The 12866-nt window shown below is 45.0% G+C and overlaps 2 protein-coding genes across 2 annotated transcripts in view; one reads left to right on the forward strand and one right to left on the reverse strand.

Annotated features, from left to right (window-relative positions):
- CDCA2 (cell division cycle associated 2) overlaps window positions 1-11103 on the reverse strand; it is a 35655-nt gene extending 24552 nt beyond the window's left edge. The window contains exons 1-7 of the mRNA XM_003794021.2: window positions 11058-11103; window positions 10589-10649; window positions 10310-10483; window positions 8797-8951; window positions 3954-4104; window positions 2326-2522; window positions 816-900 (exon numbers count right to left, since the gene is read on the reverse strand). Coding sequence (XP_003794069.1) covers window positions 816-900; window positions 2326-2522; window positions 3954-4104; window positions 8797-8951; window positions 10310-10483; window positions 10589-10649 — 823 coding nt within the window. The 5' untranslated portion in view covers window positions 11058-11103. The remainder of the gene's footprint in view (window positions 1-815; window positions 901-2325; window positions 2523-3953; window positions 4105-8796; window positions 8952-10309; window positions 10484-10588; window positions 10650-11057) is intronic.
- Window positions 11104-12081: 978 nt separating this feature from the next.
- KCTD9 (potassium channel tetramerization domain containing 9) overlaps window positions 12082-12866 on the forward strand; it is a 28472-nt gene continuing 27687 nt past the window's right edge. Inside the window, exon 1 of the mRNA XM_003793957.3 lies at window positions 12082-12289. Within this exon, the coding sequence (XP_003794005.1) occupies window positions 12242-12289 (48 nt within the window). The 5' untranslated portion in view covers window positions 12082-12241. The remainder of the gene's footprint in view (window positions 12290-12866) is intronic.

A 12866-nucleotide genomic window follows, 5' to 3' on the forward strand; every position in this document is an offset into this window, starting at 1 on the left:
CTGAGATCTAATCATATGTTTCCTATAAGAGACTCATTGTCCAATACTAACTCTAAGTAGACTGTAGAAACTTAAAAAGATATATTCTAATCCCTAGAGCAACAACTTAAAAAAATGCAGTAAGTTATTAGGTTTAAAAGGTAACACACAAACGCAAATGCAATTCCAAAAACAACAACAACAAAAAACTGCTAAAATAAACCCAAAGGCAAAAACAGAGAAACAGACAAACAGAACAAAAAACATGATAAAATGGTAGATGTGAAGCCACATCAATAATTACATACAATATTAGCAAGGTAACTACTTGAATTTGAAGGCAGAAATTATCAGGACGGATAAAAAGTAAGATCCACCTATATGCTTGTGTATGAGTTTCACTTTAAAGATAAAGACAGGTCTGATAAAAATAAACATAAAACTCTGCTAGAACTTTCACTCAAAACGAGAACACTGGCTTAGGGAAAGGATAAATAATGTTTACATTTTGGTAAAACTTCACACTTAAAAACAGAAATACACAAAAAAAGTACACATGATATTCACTCAACAGAACGTATCTGTTAATACAGTCACAGGCCCTACCCCTTATGCGAGATTCCATCAGCTTGGGATTCTTCACTAATTCGTACTGAAAGCAGCTCCAAAAAGAGACTATCCCACACCCAACGAGAATTCTAACACATTTCTACTAGGATGAGAGACGCTAAAAAGTCGAGAACCATTTCCGTTTCCTCAATGAGGGAACAAGTACCCTAATCGTAAATGTCTACTGTATGGAATAACTGGCATATTGCTAAGGAAAAATTACTCACCATCTGAAGCCTCTGTGAACTCTGTAAGGGGAACAGACGCTTCAACTAAACTTCCAGACTGCATTGAACCCAGTTCAGATGATTTCTTGGGGAAAACATGTAAAGAGCAATGAAGTATTAGTTTTATTACTTACAGCAATACTTTTTTTTTTTTTTTTTTGCAGTTTTTTTGTTCAGGGCTGGGTTTGAACCTGCCACCTCCGGCATATGGGGCCGGTGCCTTACTCCTTTGAGCCACAGGCGCCACCCCATTACTGATATTTTTGTGAAGCATCAGGGATTACCTGGCGATCTGGGGTTCAATCAGCTGCCCTCATTCCCTGGCAAACTCACAGCACACAGGGACCCGATGAGGCCGTGTCCGCCCTCACTGCGCCCTACACAGCCCACAGCACATTTCCAACCCCCTAGGGCAAGTTTAAAGGACACGTTTTTGTTGCCTTATTATCAAAGCTTAAAAAGCTGTGTCATTTGCTAGTCTTGAAAGAAAAAATTCTCAAAATAAAAGTGTTATATAATTATTCATCAAATGCCAAAGGATACCAATAGCTCGAATAGAAAAAACCTTAACAGCTAGGACAGGAAACATCCACACCATTCAGAAATAATCTCTAAATCAAGGTGTATGTCCATACAATTAATCAAATTTCTGATAAGCAAAAATTACTATTTCCTCTGTCAGATGGCGATTTCATATTAGCCTGAGTAGTAACTCAGAGAGGATAAGCAACTCTGAGTTACAAATTAAACGCACAGGACCCTGAAGAACGCTAATGACTGTCAAATTAGAGTTCAGCCGGTCTAAGTAAGATGAGCAGGATGAGGGCTGGAGCTAAGTGACAGAGAAGGTGTGCAAAGAGGCCCTGTTAAATCCTCACCTTCTACGGAGGACGACCAGGCTTACCCTCCCCACAAAGACCTTTTCCTAAGTAAAGTTAGTAATCCAAACCAACATACCTATCCATATTATTCTAATAAGCAATAAATTTTTAATTTTTTTTTTTGAGACAGAGGCTCAAGCTGTCCCCCTGAGTAGAGTGATGTGGCATCACAGCTCACAGCAACCTCCAACTCCTGGGCTCAAGCGAGTCTCCTGCCTCAGCCTCCCAAGTAGCTGGGACCACAGGCGCCCACCACATCGCCTGGCTATTTTTTGGTTGCAGCCATCATTGTTGTTTGGTGGGCCCGGGCTGGATTTGAACCCACCACCTTAGGTGTATGTGGCTGGCGCCTCAGCCACTTGAGCCACAGGCGCTGAGCCTCTAATAAGCAATAAATAACCAACATACAACAATATTATTACCAACAAATAACATATTGTTTCTATAAGCAATAAAAAACCAACAAATAACAATAAAATTAGCTGCCAGGAAACACACACACACACACACTTTAAAACCCCAGCTACAATATGGCAGAAGTGCAAAAATCAAAGGTATTGACAACCTTAAAAGTTGCCTACGCAGAAAACCACAGCTTAACTTTCCTATGTGCAAAGTAAATGAATTACCAGAGAAAGATCTGCAGGCGTCTCAGCGGCACCTAGTCTGTCTGTATCGATACTGAACAGCTGAAGCTCAATTACTTTTTCTTCACCATCAGTTAGATTTTCATCAGAGTTGCTCTCAGAGCAGATTCTCCGGCGTTTGGATGATAACTCCGTAGGGAATCCAGACTGCTGATATTCCGGAAGATCTTCCTTTTTGGCTACACACACACACAAAAAAAAAAAATTAAAAAAAAAATGGCATAAATATTTAACATTATAATTTTAAAATTTTGTGCATCACAGCTATTTTAAGTAAAATTTAGTGCTTTGGTGGAAATCATCAACTAAAAGAAAAATATAGGATATATTTTCAAAACAGAAATCTAACTAGAAGGCAAGAGAACATGATTACTGAAAAGATATTAATAATATCTTGAATGGAGTCTTTTTGGATCTTAAAATGCAAAGATATACCAATATATACTTCTGTGTCTGATATTGTATCTGTTTTTAAATTCATGATGAAACCTTTATTTTGAACATTTTAAAGGATATAGTTACATTCTCTGTGATTTAGAGATGTAGTTACTCTATGATTTTGTGAAAAAAATACAACCACAGTATGTCTCAGTTCTTTCTAGCTACAAAAAAGAAATGCTATGGTCTGCACCGTTATACCAATGATATAAAAAAATTTAAAACTCAGGGAAAAAGCAAGAAGAAAAGTTATAAACTACAAATACAAACTGTACATCTGAATGGGTCACGCCCCACAGAGGTAGACCAACGGGGCTCGTCTGGGGAGCAGTGCACTGCTGACACGGAGGCACTGAAATGCACTTGAAGATGGTTCAAGAAATCAAAACAAAACCATGTGAAATTTTAGCATGTAAAGCACCAGAGAAATGGTTATAATGATTACAGTAAAACCAAGATTTTGTCCAATTCTGGTGTCTGAAATCCTTTAGGATTAAAAAAATTTTTTAAATGACTGAAAAAATAGCCAAAGGAACTACAATCTAAGAGTCAAAATACATCTGGGCTCTCAGATCTAGTCTAGATCGGACTGGATACATTTGTTTTTAACTACAGGGTTGGATGTTTGGTATAAATGCTTACCAAACCTAAAAAATCAAAATTTATAAACTCAAATCTACCAGGAGCTCTATTCTATAGGTGAAATAAGCGAATTAGCGCTGATATTTTAAAACTTAAAATTGTGAATAGGTGGAAATGTAAGATCAGGAATGCCTGACATTAAAGGTTTTAACAGCAAACAGAAATCCCTATTTTTGTTTTAAATGTCCCCAATTTTTAATGTTAGGCTCCACTTAAAAGTACTTCTGGGCTCTGTAAAGATGGCTTTCCCATTGTGGAACAAGGTAAGTTGTGTTCCATCCTAGAAGCTTATCTCTGTAAATCAAAACTGCGTGACTTCTTTTTTTAAATTTATTTATTTTTTATTAAGTCAAATACACATAGACCGTGAATACATTTATGCATTTGTGGGGTACAATGTGTTGATTTTTTTTATACAATCTGATGTGCTTACATCAAGCCAATCAACATGGCTTTCGCCTCATTTACTTGATGATTGCGTTAAGACACTTATGTTCTACACTTGACAGATCTGACTTCTTTGTACTCACTCAAGTCTGCTGTCTCACACTCTCTTTTTGCCTCAGAGGGTTCCAGACAGTCAGCCATTTTCTCGTCTTCCTTAATGGAGTAAAAAGCTGACTGGAAAGCGGACATTCGCTCCCTTAAAGAGTTGACATTTCGATACAGCACAGGGCTGCCCTGTAAAAGCGCACAGACACAGAGGGGATCAGAAATCAAAGCAAACCCAGTTCCCAGGTTCTAGGCCTACAGCCACTGAACTCAAGGCTAAACATAGTTCTCCAAGGTTTCTGAAGATCACGGGGGATGAGTTCGTGTGCGGGGCCTCTTCCACCTGGACGCACACATTTCCACTCTGAATAGCTGGTGAGCCCCAGTCACCTTTGACTGTCCCCTCTGTGCCTCCCACAGCTTTTAGCAAACCTGAGCATGGAGGAATAGTGAGCAACCCGGACAGACGTACAGCTACACGCTGAGGAGTCGGTGGGTCACGCTACAGAAAATGCTTTAAGAAGGCACCCAAAGTGTATCCCCTATCACGTGGGGAGTGACCTACTCTTGGAAGGATTCTGAGGGGTTTAGGGACTCTCATTCATTCCTTAGCTTCCACCTCAGTGAATCAAATTTAAAAGGAAAAGGAAATATGTTTAACACAAAAACACTGAAAGGCCCGATGGAGAACACATGGAAGGCACACACACACACAAGCAACAACTGGGGCGGCGCCTGTGGCTCAAAAGGGTAGGGCGCTGGTCCCATATGCCCGAGGTGGCAGGTTCAAACCCAGCCCTGGCCAGAAAAAACAAAAAAGCAGCAACAACAACAAAAAAAAGCTAAATCCTGCGATAAGGCAAGGAAGAAGGGACAGGAGGAACCTGCCTATTTGGAAACGCCACCAAAGGTGTGCTAAAGTCCTGCGAGTATCATCTACACAGCACGCGTGTCACACAACGTCCTGGCGTACCTCCTTCAGTCCACACTGGTCTCCACTCACCATTGGGCCACCAGTGCCAGCCAGCCCAAGAGGCCAGAGCAGCCCCCGAAGTGGCACACGCTCTCAGATGCCCACACTCACATCTTCTCTCCCCAGCTAAAGGCTCCTGATTTTACGGGACTGGGGATGCTACTTCCCTAGGGCTGAAGCCAGCCACTCACTTAGAACACAGAGTCAGATGCCGGAAACACAGGAGCTCACAGGGTTCAGGCAAGGATGGATTAAAATGAAATTTATTCTAGCAGGGCGTGAGTTCTGCTTACATATAAAATACGTTACTGATTAAGTTCACTATCCTGATTTTTTTCCCCTTAATCATTTAGACTAATAACCCACTTCCACTGATAGGGAATGTGCGGTAATTTCAAAAATTCCATCAACAGGCCCAAGTAAAAGATTACCTCTTTAAGAGATTGTGTGGAGGAGCAGCAGTTAAAATCCTGAAGTCATATTTGATGGTACTCTGTTCACACACTGATTCTATTCCCAGTGAAACACACCCAGAAAGCAAACTCCCTATTACATAATACCAGAACATGGTAAATTTAAATATGCCTGATGATGCAAACCTTTATGACATAAACAGCATGTAATAATCACAAAAGGCTTATGGTCATTTTATCGACTGGAGCAACAGAGAAGAAATTATCTCCAGGTTATACAATTTACTCTGAATGTGCTTTTTGGTACTCTTATTTGAACACGGTAGGAGCAGGGTTAATAGCCTATACACAGGAACTTGGAGTACTCTGAAATGCTCCTTATAGCAAATTGTAAGTTTCTCCAACTAAACATTTTCTTCTCTATTTCCTGCTGGAGGAACAGACTACTGTTGATATACCAAATAAATGAAACATTCAAAATGTATTGTTTTGATGCTTTTTGCCTTATGAATGATGTTGGTCAGTCAATATTCCTTCTATGGGCCCAGAAACTGTCCTGAGGCTCACGATCCAGGGGGAAAAAACATATTCTAGAACAAAAATCTGAAAACTTATCAACGTACTTCCATGTATAAGAGGTGCTACTGAAAAGATAAAATAGTGCTGGGTGTGGTGGCTCACGCCTATAATCCCAGCACTCCGGGAGGCCAAGCGGGTGGACTGCCTGAGCTCAGAAGTTCGAGACCAGCCTGCGCAACAGCGAGATCTTGTCTCCAAAAAATACAGACAGGTGTTGTGGCAGGCGCCTGTAGTCCCAGCTACTTGGGAGGCTGAGGGAAGACAACTGCTTGACCCCAAGAGTTGGAGGTTGCTGTGATCTATGACGCCACATCACTCTACCCCGGGTGACCAACTGAGACTCTGTCTCAAAAAAAAAAGGAGTAAGATAAAACAGTAATGTAACCAATTCCCTAAAAACACTATCGTATTGGCTAGAGCCAAAACAAAACCCAGTGAAGTAAAATCTGAGTTGAAACCAAAGCTCATAATAAGAAAGTGGTTTAAGGGAAAGCATTCTGCAAGAACAAGGAAGGACGAGAACCAAGCACTGGGTAGAAATTCGACTGGGCAGAAGGAAGGCCAGCATGCCCAGCAAGTGGAAGGACATGGGGAGATGAGCGGGAGGAGGGCATGGAGCTCCAGGAAGGAGTCTGGGTGTAATTCAAGCATCACTGGAGGCCACGGGATAGCTCTGAGCAGCAGGGTGAATCATCTAATTTCTGCTTTAAGTAAATACATCTTTTTGACTTCTCTGTGGGAGGGTGGCTGAATTAGGGAAAGACAAAACTAAGACCAGTTAGGAAGAAGCAGTTGCTGATCCTGGCAAGAATCACGTTAGGAGAATTAGAGACAGGCATTCAGAATACAGCCAAGTGGTAGACAGGCTGGACAGGAGACACGAGGAAGGAGGGGACAAAGGGAGACTGGTGGGCTCATGCCCTGAGCCACGGGGTGCTGATGGCCTGACTGAGAGGGGGATGTGGAATGGAGGGTTTGGTGAGGAATGAAACTCACAGTTGGGTTTTGGTCATGCTAAGTTTGAAGTGTTTATTCAAACATCCCAGGGGAGACACTGACTTGGCAACTGGTATGTAGGTCTAGAGTGCTGAGGAGCTTTGGGGTGAACACACACACTCTACATAATGTTCACAGCGAAGAGAAGTGGGCAGAGAACTCCTGGGCACGTCAGTACTTTCTGAGGGGAAAACTGGAGCAAATGAAACACAGAAGAAAACCAGGGCAGTGTGGAATCCCACAAACCCAGTGAAGAAAGGATTCCAAGGAGGTCAAACATATCAAAAGCTGCAGAAAGGATGAGTAAGATCAAAACTTAGATTTAATCTTTGGACTTTGCAAGGTACAGTCCCTGTGTTATCAATGGTGACCAGAGTCTTCTCAACAGAGTGGCAGAAACAAAAGCCCCGCTGGAGTGACTGGCACCAGCAGAGAGCGGGGACAGGTCGTGTGAGGGGTTCTGCTGAGGTGGGGAGTACGAAGAGCAGCATCCAATTCAGTTTCTCGTACAATGTCTCATTCAACAACCAACACGGAAACCTGTGATCAAATGGGAGGGTTTTTCCCACACACACACACCACCGAGTGATCCTGCAGTGGGCACCAGCTGGGTGTCCCCACACGTAATTCTGACACTGTCTATCTACCTGCAGATAGTTTTACATCCCCCAGGCTGACAGCCCAGTCCCACAAGAACGTCCTCCACCTCTAATCCACGTTTCTAAGCTTTTCTAAGGAGCTTACTGAGGTCTGCAGAACCTTCGCGGTGAATTCCTTGGGGACTGTTTTTCTTTTCCTATAGTTTCCCTCAATGAAGCAGACCCTTTAATAGCTTCTGTCACTTTGTTCTCAAGATCACAGTTAGGGTGGAATGGAACATGTCTGAACATCACTGATTTCCACCTCTATAATCCTTAATCACGTTTAACAATTTTCATTTCCAGATCAATCACTTGAAACGGCCTCTTACTGGCAACATTGGCAGATTTGGCACAGTTAGGGGCATGATGAACAAAACAACACGAGATTAAGTCAAGCACAAGAGAAATCGACGTGCTCGTGAGACACAATAAACACAAGACCACGTGTAGGTGGCTGCCAGCATCACACGGCATATTGCTTCATGGTAAACTTTTTAATAAATAGAAGTATACTTTAAAATAACAATAAATAGCATAGTAATACAAACCATCTGATTCGTTTCACTCACCAATCATACATATGATATACTCAATTATCACAAGTATTATGTACCACACATAATTGCATGTGCCATACTTTTATAAGACTAGCAGCACCACAAACACGTAACATGTTGCTTTAGGACGCTGTATCAGCTACATCACTAGGGGACAGGAATTTTTCAGCTCCATAATCATCTTATGACAACACCATTGTGTATCCACTGTTGATTGCAATGTCATCATGTGTCACATGACTGTATTTGACTTTTTAGGGGCATATGTTATTTTAGTAAATATCAAAAAAATAAATAAATATATTCCCATCAGCAGATGAGTAATGTGCTTCTTTCCATAAGGCTGTCCCAAATCCATTCTGTCCTGGGAAAACCTTGCCCCTGTACACCAAGACATAGTAGTCATGAAAAAATTAGAAACACAGAGATTAAGCCATTAAAAGAAAAAGGTTATCATGCCTACTTCCCTATAGAAAAATGAACATTAATTAATGAGAAAAAAATCTACAATACAAAATGGAAAGCTCCTCTAGAAAGCCATTTCTATCCAGGATCTCATAACTTTTCCAATAGCCACACTCAACATCCTCATTTATGCTAACCGCACATTCTCCATTAAGACATGGAGAAAAACTCTCTCCAGATTCAAAACACATGAGCTCCACTAAAAGGCAGAAACACTGTACAGAAGCTTCATGGCAGAACACAGAAGAAAATCGTACCTGGGCAGGAGAATTCTGAGCCAAAGGATATCGCCTGGCATTCTTCAAACTCTGCCGCTGAGCAATGAAACGGATCAGATGGTTTGTCTCTGGAGAGCCCCGAGCACCAACTGCGGACCTTCGTCTGTTTTTTTTAAGCGAGGACGGTGACCTTCCTGTAATGAAACACTCTTATAAACTGGAACAAACCAAGGCAGTCACCACTAATCGTGCCTCATACTCATGACGCACCAGCCTCGGAGAGAAAACACGATCAACCCATACTTTAGAAATCTAAGTAGAGAATTACTGGCAAAGCTGTTCATACATCATCAGTTGGACGTGGATCCTTGTTTTACCCACTGATTTAGCCAACAATGCCTGGTATTTAAAAGGAATTCATTAGTTATTGAATAAACACACGAATACGTTTTAGTTACTAGTGTTCTTGGTCCTGTTTTCTGCACACAGAGGTGGGTAATGGCTTGCTTTTGACTAATCATTTCTCTTTTTCCAAATTAGTCAGTCTTGGAGCCCCAGTGACTAAAAGATCTCCACCTAGGCACTCTCATATTCTTAATTCTTGAAAATAATTCTGTTTCTCTTAGATATCTACCTACCTTCAGCATTACCCCGAATTTGGGCCATAAGCCTCAGCACACAGAATGAATCCAGCTTTTTAAAGGTCTAAGGGGCTACTGTTCTTGAGCAGGAAAGACAGAACAGTGTGCCACTGTGTCCTCATCTCATTCATGTCTTAACCTAGTCTAGTTTCCTATGACTCTGAAGTCCTCCCTGAGTTTCCATTTCTATATGCTGCTCTCTAAGACAGAGATCCCCAACCTTTTTTTGGCACCAGGGACTGGTTTCATTCATGGAAGACAATTTTTCCATGGACCACAGATAGGACAAGAGGTAGAGTTAAGGTGGTGACGCTATGTCGCCAGGTTCCTACAGGCCACAGACTGGTATGAGTCCACAGCTCAGAGGTGGGGACCACAGCTCTAAGCCAATTCCATTCCCATACAGTAGTTCTTTCTTCTCCACTGATGTCAGACTTCACAGATGAATTCCATTTTTACTGCTTAGAGGAGATTAGCCAGAGTCCATTTCTCTGTTTGTGATTTTTGAAGAAGGGACACGCCAATCTTTCCATCTTATATTTTCTTAACTGCTCTTAAACTTCCTTATTTTTACCATATGTGAAAATAAAACGCATTACTGTTCATACTATACATCCACTCATATCCCATGTGTCAGATCAAAAAGTGATTCACACACCATTCTTGTCCAGTATGGGCATAAAGCATGACTCTGACTTAGGGACATTTTCACACTTGGTGACCTGAGACCCCGTTATTTCCTGCTATACTAGATGCGCTGCGCATGTGCACAGAAGCCTCCCTGAAAGAGCAAGTTTGCAAAGTCGATCAACTTAGATACCTAAAGTAATACATATCCTCAAACAAAGCTGAGTTTCGCTAGTTACTTTTAAACTTCAAAATCACTGCAATAGAATGACAACGTCTCTTACCCGAAGTGCTCTTGACAAAACTTTCAGGTGTAATTCCCAATTGCTCTACAGTCACCGTGGAAAAGTTCAAAGGCGATTTGAAAGTATCCGGTGTGCAAAGATTAGGAGGAACTTCTGCCACACACTCACGAGGAGTCACTATATTCCCAGTTTCCAAAATGAAGGAGGCATTTTCTGAAAGAGAATCATGTTATACGGGCTAAATAAACTTCATTACCAAGACGAATGCCTAAACCTTAAGGCATTGGGGGGGGGGGAGGGGGACAAATCACCACGTACCAGCATCATTAACAGCAGACTCCTTGGTTTCAGAGGGCTTGTCTTTCGAATTGGCATCCATCTAAAAAAACAAAAAAGATAAACCAATCAGCAACATTAATGTGATTCGATCAAGAACCGAACCCAAGACTGAATTCTAATACAATCTATACTGGCATGAAAGCACATGTTAAGAGAAAATTTTGGAAGCCCAATTGAAAGAGAAGGAAATGGAGGGGACTTCTGTTCAAGCTAAAACAAAGCCAGGGCTTTTCAATCTTAGGGAACATCTGAACGACCGGGATACCCGGTTGAAGATGAAGCTGAGAGCATTTCCGGAAGTTGTAACTCGGCAGGTGTGCACGGAGCCCAAGAGGACACTCACTGCTCCGTGGTGCAGGCGAAGTAGGACAAACCCCCAGGAAGCACCCCGGAGAGACGGCACCCCGGTCCCACCCAGTCTGAACCCCGACACAGGACACTCGCCCACCTCTCACGGCCCGCACTCCGCGGCCCTCCCGACGCCTGCGTTTGCTGGAAGCTCCGCATCCAGCCTTCCAGCCCCCGGCTCTCCGTTCCGGCAGGGTTCCCTGGACCAAGACCCTGCCACCCTCCTGGCCAGAAGCCGGGGCCAACCTCCCCGCCGGGCTCGCCCAGCGGCCGCCGCCGCCGCCAACCCACAGCCCCCGCCGTCCAAACCAAGCCGCGGTCGATTCAAACCCGGCTCCGCCCCTCGGCGCGGCGTTATCCTCGAACCTCTACGCCGCCACCGCCCCCCTGGGGTCCTAGGGGGCTCTGTGCACTCCCAGGCCCCTCTCCTCGCTGTCTCAGGCACAGAAATTGCTCCCTGGGTTTGGGGAAAACCCCTGCTAGCTGCGTTCAACCCCACTGACCAGAGCCACTGGCTGCTAATGTGGGACTGCGGGGACTACTTTTCGTGAGAGTCTCGCGGAGTAACCCTTCAGTTATCCATTAGCTCCGCCCCCAGCCTTTCAATTGGATGCTGAAAACTTCGAAAAGAACCACTGGACCAATCGTGACAGCACGACGACTGGCTCTTACCCAGTCAGTCAGTCCCTACAGCTGCCGTTTCTTCGGTAGGTAGAGTGGGCGGGGCTAAAGTAGGGGAGGAGTTGACTGGTGAGTGAGTCTCGTCTAGCGCTCCACCTCCTTTCCTCAAACCCCGCCTTCGTATGCAGATGAGCGCCCCCAAGAATTGATATGCGCCTGCTCAGTAGCGCTTGGCGCCGAGGCTCCGCTTCAGGTTCTGCGCTGATTGGTCGACACCCCTTCCCGTCTCCTAGCCTGCAGCCTTTCTTCCCTCCCACCGTCCCGACAGTGTTAGTTAGAGCCCACCCAACGCGGGATGTTGATTGGCTGAGTTCTGACCGGCGCCGCGAGTTGATTGGTGAGTCGTCAGTGTCAGTCTCGGAGAGGTGGGGGAAGGGCCCCAGGCTGGCTGAGGAGCCTAGGGGCGGGGTGGGAAGGAGGACCGGCCAACCCCGGGGTGTGGGACAGAGTGCGTGTGTGTGGTGTGTCCATAAGAGAAGGAAGGTGGCGAAGGGAGGAGATCCCGAGTGGGTGGAGGGAGGGGAAGGGAGGGAGGAGAAAAGGGTGGGAGGAGGGCAAGGTGGGAGGGTGGAGGCTCACTCAGGACCCAGCGGGGGCAGCGCGATGAGGCGGGTGACCCTGTTCCTTAACGGCAGCCCCAAGAATGGAAAGGTAAGGGGGTCGGGAGGGGACGCGGCCGGCCAGCGGTCGGGGCTCGGGGGTAGCCGAGCGGGGACCCGGCTCGCAGGGCAGCGGCTGAAGTTGGGCAGAGGGGCTGGGAGGTGGGCGTGCGCTGGGGTCTGGGGCGCCCTGGGGGCAGCGTGGCGTCCCCGCGGCCTCCTCCCGACCCGCAGGGTTCCCCGTCCGAGCCGACCATTCAACTTCTGCGCTGCCCCGGGGGGGAGGGGGGCAGCACAGGTCAGGCTGACGCTCCCCGGATCCCGAATCCGGGCTGCGGGTGTTGGTGGTGGACGGAGGGCACTGAGGGCGTGGGAGGGCCGCTGTCACCTGAGCGCTCGGTGCTGGTGTTTTCTTTCCTCCTCTTGCCCCAAGACCCGGCTGCCCCCACCGCTGGCCGGGGAAGGCGCTCTGTCCACCTTGGTGCTGAGTAATGGTCTGCCCAGGAAGGTGTTTGTGACAACTAAAGCATGTGAGATTGGCCAGGTAGAAAGAATTAAATGACCAGTGGATAAGTAAAATGTTCTTCCATCCTAGGTCGAATAGAAAATTTAAAAAAATTGGGACTTCT

The sequence above is a fragment of the Otolemur garnettii genome, unplaced genomic scaffold (assembly GCF_000181295.1).
Source record: "Otolemur garnettii isolate 467f Iridium unplaced genomic scaffold, OtoGar3 scaffold00074, whole genome shotgun sequence".
NCBI lineage: Eukaryota > Metazoa > Chordata > Mammalia > Primates > Galagidae > Otolemur > Otolemur garnettii.